This window comes from Anopheles marshallii, chromosome 2 (assembly GCF_943734725.1).
Source record: "Anopheles marshallii chromosome 2, idAnoMarsDA_429_01, whole genome shotgun sequence".
Lineage (NCBI taxonomy): Eukaryota > Metazoa > Arthropoda > Insecta > Diptera > Culicidae > Anopheles > Anopheles marshallii.
This window is the reverse complement of record NC_071326.1, coordinates 81,963,922-81,979,979: the sequence shown is the minus strand read 5'-3', so window position 1 is coordinate 81,979,979 and position 16,058 is coordinate 81,963,922. Positions and strand designations below refer to the sequence as shown.

The following is a 16,058-nucleotide window of genomic DNA, read 5'->3' as shown; positions in this document are numbered from 1 at the left end:
TTTCTTGTTACCTCGCCAAGCTAGCTCTCGTTGCGCCCTTTTGTTTGTTTGGTTTATTTATCAAACACTATTTGGCTGGCTACTTTTAGCTATTTTGTTTTCGATTGTTACATTTTTCACTGTCATGGTTGTTTGTTTTTTTTTTCTTTTGTTTATTGATTTATAACATTGTTTTGGATGCTAGCTCTTGTTTTATGTTTGTTTTGTTTTGTTTGCCGGTTTTGATTATCCGTCTCCGAATGAACGCTTCCCGCACAAGCAGTGATGGGTTAGCGCGGGTGACTGAATGAGTTAACGTTTCCGTTCTGCGATCCATGGCTCACTTATTGACTTCCGTAACGCATAACGCATAACGCTTATGGATCAAATCATCCCAGCTTTAGGTCGCTTTGCACTCACCTTCTTGGGTCTCACGGTTTTGTTTTGTTTTATATAATATATGAATATGAACCTTTTTAAGTGTGAATATGTATATATATTTATATATTTATAGATGTATGTATATTAGCGCTGCACGCCCCGGGTCAGGGTAGTGCAGCATTTTGAGATTCTTGATTTGTTTGCGTTTTGCTTGCCATTATCGTTTAATGTTTTTTTTTTCTTCTGTTTTAATTAAAGTACTTACAGCGGCTTTAATGAAGTATTTTCTTTTCTTTTATAGCGATGTATTTTTTCTCACCATATCTCTCTCTCTCTCTCTCCCTCTCTCTCTCTGTCTTTCTCACAACCGAGCAACGTGAATTGGATTTTCTACATCGAAGCGGTTGTCGGGCAGGTGGCGGTTTGTTTGAAACGTGCGCCCACCATTGCCCCGACCACAGCTCCACTAGATGTATCGATAAAAACGCGCTACTTACAGCTCACCTTCGGTACAACTGCTTTCTGTCTGGTTGGAGGTGGACGATCAACTTCGCGTACCGCACCGATCAGTCCATCAATGCGCACCCCAGCGCCAGTAAAGCTCACTGCTAACAGCTAACGGCCATCCATCTTCTAGATCCCTTTTCTTCCGTAATTACACATTATGCTAGCAAAGTTTTATCACAGTCAACACAGCGTTCAAATACGCTATTGGGGATTAAAGGAATAGGAAAGAAAAGAAGAGAAAAGAAAAGAAATTTTATTATTGCACTGCCCTTCAACTATTGGGTCGAATAGCTCTTTTGGATAAGCATAGCTAACAGTTCGCGTATATCAAGGACAGTTGAGCTCCAAAAGAAGTTCCAATGTGCGAATTGATCGAGAGAGCGTATCTGAATAGTCCAAACTGCTGTTAACTCATTTTTAATGTGAACATTTTCATAAAAAATCAAGAATTCCAAAGGTACACTCCTTTGCATACTGATGCTCCCATTGATCATGTGCGTTCATTGTCCACATAAGTTCATTGATCTCAACGTGATCGTTGGAAAATATATCGTTCATCAGATAAGGCGCTCTTTCGAGCGCGTTTTACTCTCACTAACTACGGAACTACGAAAATTTCCGATGGAGCGAACTGTGGGCGCTCTCTAAAAGAAGCAGTTTTAGGTAGCTCCTTCGCTCACAAAGCTACGATTGATCTAGTGCAAGTTATGTGTGTAGAGATAAAATTGTATGCAAAACTTACCTTCTTATTCTTGAGAAAATTACATCCGCACCGGTTTTGGCAATAAGGAGACGCTGCTGCCCGTTTACACCAGATGCCCATCGGCATCGGTGAATCCGAACGATGCGTTAAAGGAGCTCAGGTTTGTACTGCTCGGATCGTACGTGCCGATCAGTAAGCTGTTGCCCAAACTGCTCGATCCTCCGGTACCTACGTTCGACGCATTACCAGCCGTCGTCCCGAGGAAGGTACTGCCAACCAGCGGAAGTCCTGGCACACCACCCACGAGCGGTACCGGCGATGGGTTCGGGACCGCGATCAGCTGCGCACCGTGCTGTAGCTGCTGATGTTGGCTACTGTTGCTTGCGCTGCTGTTGCGCTTCGGATCCTTCAGGATACCCTGCAGTGGTTTCGGTGCCGGCACCGGTGCCTGCGATGATAACGCATTACCGATGACCGTGTTGCTCAGGCTGCTGCTCATGTGCTGGGGCGATGAGGAGCTTTCGTTGACTACCGACTGGGCGTGGTAGGTGACGTCCGGCGGTGGTACCATCGGACGGGTCGTACGCGTTAGTGTGCCAGTGTTTTTGGGCAGTGCCGGTATTACCGGTGGTGGCGGTGTCGACATCTCCATTGCGGAATAGTCCTGCTGTTTATTTTAATAAGACACAAATACGAAGACGGAAAACGAAGGTTTAAGGAGAGAGCTATAAATATAGAACATTTAAACACGTACCATCGGAGGGTAGGACAGATAGCGATCGCTGTTCATGTTGTAATAGGACCCATCAAACGGTGGTCCAGGGGACGGAGCTGTTACGTAGCTGCTTCGTTCGATCATCTGATCATCGTGGCTTCGCTGCTGATAGTTCACTGGGTTGTGCCGTGGATGGGGCAAGGTGCGCGCATAAGCTGCGTCAAGTGAGCAAGAAATAGTTGCCAGAACATTTCCACATTAATTAAATTCCATTGAAAAAAAATGGTCATTTTCTCTAAACTTCAAGGCGGGAACTACATTGAAGATGATACAGAGATCGTTAGGAGAAATTCCAAAATTAAAGTGAGACCCACCTCCATTGATATTGTTAGGATACGGGGGTAGGGTGCCCTCCTTTTGGTAGCGTGGTGGCGGCATGTCCCCATTTTCCACGAGATATGTCGAAGCAGATTTGCTGGTCGTGTCATCCTGTTAATTGTTCATTGTCCACGATGAGTTATGCGAATGGCGGTGGCGATGAGTGTGCATTGTGTGCGAAAAGGGCCCGGTGATGATGTGATGAAAAGAGCGGATGGAGAGAAGGAGACAATACGTTAGACTTTTAGAACGCCACAGTCAGCCTACACACACAGGCCACTCTTTACGGGCGGGTTAAGAGGCACCTACCGTATAGTCGGGACGATTAGCGTCGGTTGAGTAAGCGTCACTCTTTTCCGAGACACTAGACAGCGTTTCGCCTGTAACGAATGCAATGACGTTTAGTGTGACGTACTTGATTGGAACAGAAAGGCACCGATTGACACGCAGCTCTGTTTGTCTTATCGTCCCTTAGGTTTCAATGCACGGAGGAGTGTTCTTTTCCGTAAACTTTTTATTTTTTTCATTTTCTACAACTCTTTTAAAACTTCTCTCACGCAGTAGAACGGTTAGTGGAAGAATTTGAATTTAGTTTCAATTAATGTTAAATACAATTAAAGCGAGATTGTTACGCTTTCCAGAAAAAAAACAAGCTGCCAAATGAATGCTTTGTTCGTAACCCACCGTTGGGTTTGTTAATTGAAGTTTAAAACGTAAAAAAAACTCGTCACTTACCTTTTGCCCGTTTGCGCAAAATACACCAAATAACAAGTCCCGCATTGACTGCTAACAAACAAAGTGCTGCTAGCGCTATGCAAAATATAACAAAACTGGGAATTTCTGCACTCTGCACCATTTCAGGTACATCTACACCAGGACCTGCACGATTGTCGGCGAAATTATGAAACGAAACATAAAAAATGAAACGAAATTATTAGCAATAGCAAATAATAGAAGAAAAAATGTACATGAAAAACAAAGAAATTAAATAAAATTAGAATATAAAAAAGCAATTAGCATTAAATATATAAAAAAGCAATGAACGATATATAAAGACGAAATATTCAATAACAACACAAAAAAAGCAAACTTAATAAAACTTTCATAAAAAAAAGAAAACGAAATGAGGTAAAATGACAACTGACAAAAAAAAACACAAACACGACCAAAAAATTATTAAAAACAGAAATAAAAACAAGTCAACATAAACAGAATAAAATGGCATTAAAGAAAGAATTAAAAAACTCAAATGTTAAACATTAAATTCTAAATTCTTATTTCTAAATATTCATATATCCTACATCTTTTGTCGCGTTTTTAGATTACATCTCGATTAAGTGTAAAAAAAATCAAACAAACAAAAAGTAGAAAGAAAACATCAAAATATTTTAAAATGGAACAACATGTGAACGAAACCCAGAGCACAGTTTAAATTAAACTTTGCATACAAGAGAAATTCAATTTTGAAACCACGTCAACATTGAAAATTTACAGTTCTGTGTAGTCAATGCTTTCTGTGCATTATGTGTAACACAAAGTGGAGGTAAATGCGTTAACGAAACGAATCGATTTTATTCCACCCATCCAAGTGAAACTACCGGGAATAAAGCGACAACAGGTTCGAAACAGTTACTTGTTACTTGTCACAAACCATCATCAGGCACTCTATAAAACCGATTTTCTTCCTACCCCTCCCATGGCTTTTCGCCCCTTAACCGACTTCCTTTTCCTTGCATCGCCAGTGCAATTTGCATCGTTATCGTTTCCCTTGAATGCACCCGTAACAAGTGGCTAATGGTGCGTTACCGGAATCGGATGCCAAAGTATCGATCTGTCGCTAAACCCAAGCAGGCAGCGAAAATCGGGTGCAACCATCATTAGCTGCATCGTTCCATCCGAGTGCGAAGGGATGGCAATGATGGCACGATGATTGATGGATAGATACACGACGTCCTCTTAACGTCCTGGCGCTTCTTCGCTCGCAGAAGAAAGAATAGCTACCGAACTGTCACAGACGGCAAAGAGTCAATGCATTGCAAGACGACGATTTGACGAACTCGTTTTCCATTCATTCTTTTATTCCTTCGGGGGGCGGGGATTGTCACTCGGGGATCGTAGACGAGCTTGTGCAAAGAGCTGAGGCGCTCGGAAGATACAACACAAAAGCAGCGACGACGACGGAAAAGAACACTTCCCTTCTCTAGCATGGCATTACACATGCACACTGAAGGAGAGGACTCCATCAAATCCATCCCTCAGGACGATAAAACACGGCCGGCCAAGGACATTTACCCCGCTTGATGCGCTTGTGAACGGTACGCCGATGAATGCAGCATCCAATCAGGATGATGTTGAGCAGCACGAGACAGATACCGGCAGCGACGCCGATTAGCAGCACGATACCGGATGCACCGATTGTGCCACCGGTCGATTGAGCCGTGGCCGTTTTGCTCCCGAGCGATGAGGCTGGCTGCGAAGGCGGCGTGTCTGTTTCCACAGTTTTGCAGTTTTCGGGAGGAAGTTTTGTTACATCAGCGCGGTTACATTAAGATTGCAGGTGCAATGAGACGCTACACTAACGAACTTAACGCTCGAATGAGCACTTACCTTTCGTGTGGGCGCGTGTTACATCGGGCAGGTAGCGGCTCGACCCGAGCCCGTTCGATGCCATGATCGAAAAGACGTACAGCGTGTTCATCCGCAGGCCGCCGACTGTCAGCTTGTACGAGTTCGGCTGACTGTCCTCGTACCAGTAGCGATCGCTGTTCACCTCCCGGTACCGGATGCGGTAGTTCGCCTTCATGCCACCATCGAAACCAGGCGTCCAGGCAAGCGTCACCGAGTCGTGGGTCACGTTCAGGACGTTCAGACTTACCGGCGGATCCGGCGGTGAGGTCACATCCAGCCGTACCTTTTCCTTCACATTGCCCAGCTCGTTGCGTGCGATACACTCGTACAGGCCGTAATCGTTGGATGCGACCCGCTCGACGACCAGTATCGATTCGTACGTCAGCGCATCAATCTGCTTGTGCTCGACGTAGAACTTGGCGGACTGGTTCACGTTCAGCACCTGCCCGGACCGGGACCAGTAGAATTTGGGCCGCGGTGCAGCCTGTGCCCGGCACGGTAACCGTGCCCGTTCGCCAAACCCAGCTGCCGCACGCAACATGACAGGCGATTTGTCGATTTCCGGTGCAACTAATTGGTGGAGAAAACGGCAGCAAAAAAGGAACAAGATTACACCAAAGATTACGCAAATGTAACCGAATTGTAACGGATTAAACGGTGTAAAGAGACGATTTACAGCAAACAAACAAAATCACAAGCTGCGAGCACTTACATTTCACAATTAATAACACATCCCGGCTGGTCGGATTGGCTACACGATTATCGGCAATGCAGCGGAAATTGCCCACATCCTCGCGGCGAGCATTTTTCACATGCAGATAGCTCGTCCCGTTCGCGAACGTGGTGGACGTTTTGATGGTCATATCGTACCCAATGCGTTCCCAGCGTATGTGCTCTTCCGTTAGTGGTTTTCCTGTTGAATAGCAAACCGAACAAAGCGAACCATTTAATCAACGATGGATGGGAATTCCAATTTTAAGTTCGCAAGTTTTTTTTCTGATCCGAAAAGGAACGACTTGTGCTGGGTTTGGTAATGTTTATGACAAAGTAGATTAAGACCATAAAAAGATCACAATGCAAATTCAGATTCAAGAAGCAGATTGTTTGACGAAAAGATTTTTCAAACCATTCGTTCTGCGCCAGTTCACAATATCGAAAACAATGAGCAAATAATACGTACTACCGAGATAGAACGAAAACGAATTTAAAAAATCAGGGGAAAGAGGGGAAAAGAAAGAAACAGACTAGATATATAGCGAAAATAATACAAAAGACAACAAAAATTACGAAAAAAGGAAAAAGAGCAATGAAAACTAAAACACGAAGAAAAACAAGCAAAAAAAGCAATTAAGAACTAAATATAATTATAACGAACGACAAAACTACAAGAAAGCTCAAAATATAGGAGAAGAATAAAAAAAAACGAAATAGAACACAAAGGACGAACTTACTCGATCTTTTGCTTTGTGTTTTCATTTAACTGTTTTTGTTACTACTTTGCGTAATGATCTTGAAATCGAGAATTCACCTGATTGCATTGCAAAACTTCCGTTTTCACTAAACCCGTACCGACAGCAGTTCAGTTAACGTGTGACTTACCTTCGACCGTACAGGAGAGCATTGCCTCTTCACCGGGACTGACAGTAACGTTCTCCGATATTGACTGTATCGATGCACCATCTGTTGAAAGGAAGTGATGGAGAAACACAAATTTGTCATAAAAAAGCATACAGAAACTTTCTTCTAAACATTTTTCGATCAGATATTTGTACCAACCAAAAACAAAACACACACAGTCTGCCACTTATCAACACATCTCCAGCAAGGCTCACTGTAGCAAGTTCAGCCATGTGTGTGTCTGTCGCACAAAACTTCGACCATCCGTTCAGGGTGGACAATTTCATCCAGATTAATGTCCACAGGCAGATGCATTAATCCATAAAATGTAATAAATTTTTATTTGCACCGTTGACGTATAAATGCTTCCGGGCACCGGGCCTTCCAGCAGCACGGTCTCTGTCCCACAAACACACACACACATGTACACCTCGTACCTCCCGTGATGGGGAGGGTAAAAACGGAAAAATCTTTCGCTCCTGCTACCGAACCCCAAATGAAAACCATTTGTCTTTCACGCCCAATACACACCAGCTGACCGTTGCCATACACGAGACGCCACATACGAGTAAGCCGTTTACAACCCACCCAGCCTTCGGGGTATGGGAGGGAGGGCGACTCCAGGGATGCTCGGATCCCCGGCATTGATCCGTGTAAACGGTCACAGCCACCCCGAGAGCGTACCGAGAACGTGCCGGTGAAAATGTGCTTGGGAGCGAAATAAAAACAGTCGCTTGGTTCAATATTGGAAACCGGTGACCAAACCAAAGGCAGATGACAAATGCGTACGTGTGTAAGTACGGGCACCGTACTACCAAAAAACTTCAGCAAAGAAAACTCCCGCGTCACGACACATTCGAAATGGGGATGTGTCCGACGCATTTCGACCGGCTGGCACCGATGGGACCCACGGACAAAACCCCGGAGGGTAATCGGAAAGGACATTCCCGGCGAGGCGTGAGCTGGACAAAGTTTGATTCATGTACTTACACTCAACTACGACGGAAATATTAATCATCGCCGACCCTTGGGAGTTGACAGCTTCGCAAGTGTAGATGCCGGTATCGTTACGGTTGAGCCGGGTGATGTTCAGGATTGGTCCCTCGGAGACGATTCGTTGCGCACCTAGACGTCCCAGTCGTGGATGACGTGATGCGATGCGAGCATGTGAAACAGAGTTGCGCTCAGATTAATTTCGTTGATTAGGGAAAAGGGATCAGTCCGGCTCGGTGGCGTGGAAGCAGTTAAGCAGGCCTTCTGGACTTTCCTAGTGCCAGGGTTGTTGTAACCCCAGTTTTATGTACGTACCTGTAGCTGAAAGTATCGGTAGACCGTCCTTCGTCCAGGTGTACGATATGGACATCGGGTTCCCGGTGGCTACCATCGCCACGGTCAGCGGTTCGCCTTCCGCACCGACCACAGTGGACGAGGGTGGTGGTTTGAATTTTGGTGGATCTGCAAAAATGAAAACAACGTGCAATGGCACAAATGTAAGATGCAACGTTCAGCGCTTTCCTGCTAGAAATTTCTGCAGCATATACGTACATAGCACCTGCAGCTTGATGGCTTCGTGTACGTTGCGCTGCAGTGCTTCGTTCGCACTCTGGCACGTGTACACATTGCCATCCATGTCCTGGCTGATGTTCACTTTGAGCTCGAGCGACGAAACGTAACCTCCCCACAGACCGGGCTTCGAGGAGTTGTTCATACCTGTTTGAAGTGCAAGCGAACCGAGTAGGGGGAGATAAAAACCGGAGCGATGAGCAAAACTGTTTTCCTGAACGCCTGAATGGCAGCATGAGTTTGCAGCAATTCGGGCGCAACGAAGTCACCCGCAAGGATCTTTCGATCCGCTACCGTGGAGGACTTACCGTCGACTGCGATGCCATCGCGCCACCACGAAATCGTTGCGGGAGGATTACTGGAGCTCGAGTCGCAGATAAGCGTCGCCTCGATACCGGGCTTAAGCTCCGGTGGTATGATTTTGATTTTTACCGTCTCGGGTGGAACTGTGGGACAGAGAAAATTGGTGCACAATCCACCAATTCGGGGGTTCGGTGAAGATTTCAAAGAAAGCGAGACAGAGTAAAGTGTAAGTCCATTGCTTGTTTTAGCGGATCAAAGCAGAACTTACAGTTCACGGCAAGGGTTCTGCTGGCCGACATCGGTATTTCCGTGGCTGAGTTGTGCGCTTCGCATCGGTACTTTGCCTGGTTATCCGTCGCATTGACCAGTATCGAGATTTCCGATGAAACTGACTTTTCCGTTGATTTGATGGGTGAGTTTAACTGAGGAAGAATGTAAATTAATAAAAATTAAGAAGGGTCTACTACTTAGCAAATATTTACAGAACTGCTCTGTTTCTATTTATATCCCCAACATCTATTTATATTCTATTCCTGGTGAATAATATTGACCGATGTTTCATTCCTATTTTCGTACAGATAATTGAATTCAACAACTTCCACAGTGTTCCATTTACGCAAATAATCCGTTCCGTCTAGTGCAGAGCGGACACTAGACACTACCATGATCCATCACCGCAACCTATGTCATGCTCTCGAGCTTCAAGCTCACGTCCGGCACAAAAGCTTTCGCAACAGGACGAACCGTACCGGGTGACACACATTTCCAAGCGCTCCCGGTCGCATTTGTCGCTCCCCCACTGGGATCTCCGCACGAAATGACGGATGGTAATCGAAACACGGGCACACAAAACCAGAAGCATCTGCCCAAGCCCATCCACCACCCGCATGGCGTACCCACCGGATTCCCCCGGATACTCAAAGATCCCGCACCAGCTTGGCAGCAACGTCCGGAAGCTGGAAGCTTCGCAAACAAAAACAACAACCACACCGACACACCGACACACTGGACACAGCCGGCCCTCCTCGGAGCGTTCACAACGAACCAAAACCCACTGGTCACTGGTGTTGGCCGGTTTTTGGGGCAAATATTTACTGACGAAGGGCACATCTTCCCATACTAGCGTCCGCTTGGCGCTTGGCAAAGTTTGCGGAAATTAATTAAATCTCCCACGCGGGCTCCGGGACCAGTCCCATCCCTATAGCGCGAGGCACTGTGTCCCTGTATGTGTGTGTGTGTGTTTATTGGCATTTTCTCAGCCCCTAGGAGTTTTTCTCCCAGATGTGCCAAAGCTCAACACGTGGTAGTCGTGGTCGTGGTCTCTATCGGCACCTGACACGATCCGGGTGTGACACGGGCCCCTTCTACAGTCTGCCTGTTGCGACCGCTGTAAGCTACACAAACACAAGCGTTTTCGGGGCGCTTGGTTGATGAATGATGTAAACTATGTTAACCAGGCTCGCAGGCACCAAAACGGGCACACACAAATGTACATGCATAAAGAATAAGCCTCACACCGGGTACAGTAAAGCAAAGAAACCGGATCCTTTAACGGTCACGAAAAGTGGTAACATATTATCAGCTGTCCCCACAAACTGTCCCTTCGTGGCTGGAGCAGCAAAATAAAAATAAAAACCCGAAGGGTTGTTGCGATGTTTGTGTGATTTGTGAACCCCAATCATTGACTTACCTTTTTATCGTTTTTGTACCAGGTTAGCGTTGCCAATGGGTTGCCACCGGTCGAGGTACACTGAAGCCGTTGGACCGATCCGGCCGCTATTATCGTTCCCTCCGTGTAGCCCGTAATGACCGGTTGGTTTGGTGGCACTGTTGGGAGACATTGGTAAACAAGCGATGGAACAATTAATATTGAAAGAAGAATTTATTGCTCAAATGTGGTGAATGAATCCATTTTGCATATTTTTTAACAAGCACTATGTGAGGCTATTTGCTGGGAAATGCCCATCACTCTCATGATGTATTCGCTGGTAGAATTGCATGACAAACGCTTTTAGTTCGTATTTCCTTGAACAAATATTTTAGTTGTTTTTTTCATTCAGCCGTTCACTCAACAATACTTTGAAGGTGAATGCGACACATCAACCGTCAAATTCCTGCTATATCTGTCTAGAATAGTGGTGTGCTCGATGAATCTTTAGAGAAGAGTCATGCATATGAAACTTTAGTTAGAAGTCCTCAAAGACTAACGAATCCACCAAAATAGATGAATTCTCAGAGATTCACAAATCCTCAAGAATTCATTATCCTCCCAAAATCCATATTTAGGAGAAGGGCTTTTGTGTCTTCCTTTGGTTTCTAGCGTTAAAGAAGATCTTTCGCGATTTAGAGATTTAGAACAATTTTCTTCAAATCAATTGTGTTCCTGGTAAACGCAGCTAAAATAGAAACAATTGGCTTCGGCTTGGTTAGTTTTATCGGCAGCATTTATTTTGACATTTGAGTTACAGTATTGACTGCTAACCGGATATTGTACACACAAGGGGAGATGATGTGATCCTTATATAATCGCAATATACACAAACACTTCTGAGACTCTATTGAACACTCGTTGGAAAGCAAATCATCAGAGGCTCGGTATGAGAAGAATTAGAGTGGAGGATGAACTCGCTTACGTCCAACAATTTCTGCTAGCCCAGCTCCAATCGTTACATATACTTTTGAATAAGAGTATTGAGAAAGTGCATCATATACTTACGCAAGACGTTCACGGTGTGAGTTGCAATAATATTGTCCGTCAGCTGCATGTTCAATCCGTGACAGATCACCACGAGAGATCGTTTGTTGGCTTCCACCGCTACAGAGATGTTGGAGATTGTGATCCATCCTCCTATGTGTGTTAAAATAATGGCATTAAAAGGAACACATTAAGTTATCTTCAACTTTTTTGAAAATTGGAAAACTTTTTCTTCTTCCGCAACTCACCGTCAGGATTCTCGATGGTCCGGGACGTGGTGTTCTTCATATGATGCCCACCAACACTCCACTTGATCTCTGCCGGTGGGTTAGATGGGGCGGTTTGGCACTGTAGCGACACCACATCTCCAGTGCGTGCCTCCGATGCACCCGAAATGACAACCTGAGTTGGTGCGACTGTGTATAGGCCAGGGCCCCAAAGAAACAGATAATAGTGTCAATGGATGTTGTCCACTTGTACCCACTTGTACCGCACCAGTAGCAAACTTACACAAAACGCTGAGCGTGATTTCGGTTTTGAGCGGTGCCGGGATCATTACATTGTTCGCCTCGCAGCGTAACCGTGCCTTATTGTCACCTTCCTCGGCCACGAACGAGTAAATATTTTCCGACAACCGATCCGTCGTCCGGTACGCCATCCGGACCTGCACATCGTTCTTGTACCAGATCAGTTGGGCCGGTGGATTGCCACCACGGCTCCTACAGATAAGCTCCACATTTTGTCCCCTTCGCAGTACCTCCCCAGTCGTGAAGCCTTCAATATGGGGCTCGCCAGGTGGATCTATTGCAACAGAAAGGGAGGAGCAAGCAAAAAAAAATGTCCGATTACAGTATTTGCATTGAAGATTGTATTCGCGCGCCGCTCGACTGCCAGTAACCGGATAATGAAGCTGATTATACGAGCCATCGTCTAGGTGTCATGCACTTCGCCGTTTTTCACGGTGCTGCCGTGTGTAGAAGATACTTACACAACACTGACAGCTGAACCTTTGTCTGCATCGGACGATCAGGTTGCAGGGCTTTGTGTTTTGCCTGGCAGGTGTACTCCATGTAGTCGTCCTCGGAGGTGGGTTTGATTCGTAGCTGCGACGACACCGTGTACCGTTTGCCCTCCGTTTCCGTCACCTTGTTCTCGACTGTATCTAAGAACGAAATGGACGAAATGGTTAGACACGTGGTGGTAAGTGAATGGAGCACGAAAAGAAAATATCTTCTTTTTTTATTTTGCTGTCGCCCCAAAGTGCCACGTAAAAGGATTATGTTAACGAAAAAACGTAAAGAAAGGTAAAGTTCATCGTATTATAGTAAAACTGCGCCAGTACACACGAGGGAACGAAACAAACTTGAAAAACCATCGTCTGGTTGATTTCTTTGGAATTTGCCCCGGTTGGTTCATTACGGGCAGATAATTTAATATCTCAAGTCGAATGCTACAACTTTCACACCGTTCGCTGGGGACTGTGGTTGGATTGGATTGGATTGTAAGAAACTTACACCCATCCAAGTCTGCAAACACTCATTCCAAGGTAAAGGACCAGGCGTCACTCACTTGTACCACGGTGGTCAAGGAATAATGGTGTTCAATTTAAAACCCAAATTACGAAAAAAAAAACAATAATACAGACTTAATATATTTTACATTATCCTTTCTTCTTTATTGGCACAACAACCACAAGAAGTCATAGTACACGTAGCCGGATTGCCAGCCATGCGTACGGTGGATCGGTCCGGATAGGATTTTGGACTGATCCTGTCGTGGGGAGACTGACGCCGCTTCCAATATACCAATGAGCCGTCCCATATATACTATTTACGCAAACTATTCTTATCTGCTTTTATTTTAACTCATTGCGTTCCAATGAAAGCTTTTACGGCATACTGTTATATGCTTCAACTCAATTTACGAATGTCGAAATATTCAACAACAGTTCACATGTTCGCAACTTACTGAATCCAATATTCGAAAAAAAAATCTCCACCCCACTAATCACCCCACTCTACAAAGCCAAAAGGGAAATTGTGCGCTCACGCTCTATTGTATTGACCATAACAAAGTTGCTCGCAGCAGAATCCATTAGCAATTTCCATTCAGCAATGAAAGTGTCATGAAGCAAATAACCAAAACAACAACAACAAAAAAGGCAGAGCAAAATGAACACATGTGACCATCTCCCGCAAGGGGACATCCAACGCAATGTGCGATCAACTGCACACGCACACACACGCACACACACTGCTAAAAAAGAAGCAAGCCTTTTACCACCTACGCGTGCGTGGAAAATGGATACGAGATGTTTTCGTCTCGATTGCTCGCCTTCAGCCAACCGGATGCTACACTGGACAATCCGTGACAAATTTGTTTATGAAAAATAGGATTTTGGGGACAGACGTGGATGGACGCGAGGACAGCAATTTGTCATCACCATATATAACACACACACACACACACACACATACGCAAACGGACGATCGGACCTGGCCGGGGGTGAGAATGAAGAATGGGAAAAAATAAGAATGACAAATATACACGAAGAAGACACCGAAATGATGTCGCACCGAAACAGTCGGAGAATCTGCACATTGGTCGCTCCTTCCAATTTTTCCATTCGACCAAAAGATTGAAAATGTGTGACCATTTTTTGATCATTTAGGTGCTCGGGGGAGTTCCTTTTTTTTGCTCTCTGTTGTACGACACATCCCTATCCGGGGGGGATTTTTTTCCGTACGGCACTAGCAACACAAACACACACACACCGGATCTGGCCGCTGGTTCTGTCTCAAGACGGATCGGTCGAGAGGTTAGGCCGTGGCCGGCGGCGTTGAAAGATTTCCCTCCACCGAGTACGGTTCAAAGCAATTGAAATCGCTTGAACCCTTTTAAGTGGGACCATCTATCAAAGCGGTTGATATGGGGCTGGGCGAGGGTGATGTTTGTGTTCACAATTCGCCGAGGAATAGGATTGTCACCTCGAGTACTTTCGGCTTTTCCAGTGCCACCGTCGCTGATCGAGTGACAACGATGGCGTGCATTGGTTTGAATTACATTTCGCTGGGCGCCATTTGGACGTGCTCGTTTCGGTGTATTTTTCTGCCAAACTTTAGATTGACTTTTCGGCAAACAATTCACATGATGTGTGTGTGTGTGTGCCGAAGTGCTATCTACTGATGGCATATGTTTGTTTTACTGTTCATCGAACAATAGACGGTGTACAGTGATTGTTTGCAGGAAATTCAATTCTCCATTACTTGTCTTAAACAGACTTCCAGGTTTTTTTCGGTTATTCAGGTTTTAAACTGCAAACAAAACTCTCACACGTTTCACATAACCCCCGCCATTAAAATCCTCTTCACCGCCCTGTCTTTAAACGATTAAGAAAAGCTTATGGCAGTTTAGTAAAAGAAAATCCTTTTAATGCCGCCTGGACAAAATGGTTTCTCACTGGGTTGGTCCCTTTTTTTCTACGCTTCCACTCTGCGCAAGAAGCTACGATATTATTTTTTTGGTTCGGCGAAACCAGTTCTGCAGTATTGACTTCAGCAAAATGGAGCAAATAGGTGAGAGTGACGAGAGACCAAAAAAAACCCCTTGGTGGATATAAGCGCTTAAAAGAACATGGGACCACACGATGGGAACAGAGAATGTCAAAAAATGATGAAAAATGTACCGTGCGGGGACTTCAATTTATTTTGTTTGCTCATTTCGCCTCTGTGCTGGGTGTTCGGGAAAAAAAACTCCCTCCCCGCTATGTCGTCCACTGAGCCATGCAACCGAACACGAAAAGGTTGCTGGAAAAGGTGTAAAAAAGCACGGTTTTCCCAGCCCCGCCAGAAAGGAGCTTATGTCCATCCGTGACGCTTGCCCGGCGCTAGGATATGAAGGAGGTTGAATGGAGGATCCTTGAAAAATGTCCCTTTGAAGAGGGATACGATACGCTTTTTTCCGCAGAAACTGGTCGAACCAACGCTGCTAAAGACACGAAAGGATGCTCAAACGAATGATGGTTCTGTGGGTGGTGGGAAGGGGGGTGTAGTTTGCCTCCTGCACAACTTCTGCAGTGTGCCGGCCAGTGCTTGTGCTGCTGATGTGTAGACATTCAGTTAAGAATTCTCGAGAAGACGTAGACATACACACGGTTGGTAAACAATTTTCACATTCGGTGATAGATTTTCTTCTGCTGCCAGCAAATAAACACAGTTCGCAGTACCGGGCATCAAAGTCAAGCCGTGTGCCATCGTCAGACAATCATTGTTAAGGTGTTTTCTTCATACTCAATCCAACCTGCTGGTGGTACACATACGGAGGATGCACATACCACGCCATGGACGCTACTTTTTCCACGAATCATCGTTTGCGTCTTCTGCCCAACACAAACCGCTAGGACGATGAAAATGAAACCAAACCCAAAATGAAAAAATAACCTCTGTATAATTTATTTAGTGACATTTACCAACTTCATCGGCCGCAACCAACCCCCCCCCCCCGAAAGAACCCGCACCGCGTACCCTTCAACCTGGTAAAGGAACATCTTACTCGGGCACGGACTCTATGTTTCCTGGAGCCCATTTCCT

General features: G+C 45.3%; 1 protein-coding gene across 1 annotated transcript in view; it reads right to left on the bottom strand.

The window, feature by feature from the left end:
- Positions 1–1,673: 1,673 nt before the first annotated feature.
- LOC128718694 (nephrin-like) overlaps positions 1,674–16,058 on the bottom strand; it is an 80,918-nt gene continuing 66,533 nt past the window's right edge. The window contains exons 7-24 of the mRNA XM_053812313.1: positions 12,458–12,631; positions 11,980–12,270; positions 11,718–11,885; positions 11,491–11,622; positions 10,465–10,601; positions 9,043–9,196; positions 8,780–8,917; positions 8,454–8,618; positions 8,217–8,363; positions 7,899–8,033; positions 6,891–6,971; positions 6,004–6,204; positions 5,271–5,861; positions 4,956–5,150; positions 2,973–3,043; positions 2,660–2,774; positions 2,325–2,500; positions 1,674–2,237 (exon numbers count right to left, since the gene is read on the bottom strand). Of these exons, the coding sequence (XP_053668288.1) occupies positions 1,674–2,237; positions 2,325–2,500; positions 2,660–2,774; positions 2,973–3,043; positions 4,956–5,150; positions 5,271–5,861; positions 6,004–6,204; positions 6,891–6,971; positions 7,899–8,033; positions 8,217–8,363; positions 8,454–8,618; positions 8,780–8,917; positions 9,043–9,196; positions 10,465–10,601; positions 11,491–11,622; positions 11,718–11,885; positions 11,980–12,270; positions 12,458–12,631 (3,635 nt within the window). The remainder of the gene's footprint in view (positions 2,238–2,324; positions 2,501–2,659; positions 2,775–2,972; positions 3,044–4,955; positions 5,151–5,270; positions 5,862–6,003; positions 6,205–6,890; positions 6,972–7,898; positions 8,034–8,216; positions 8,364–8,453; positions 8,619–8,779; positions 8,918–9,042; positions 9,197–10,464; positions 10,602–11,490; positions 11,623–11,717; positions 11,886–11,979; positions 12,271–12,457; positions 12,632–16,058) is intronic.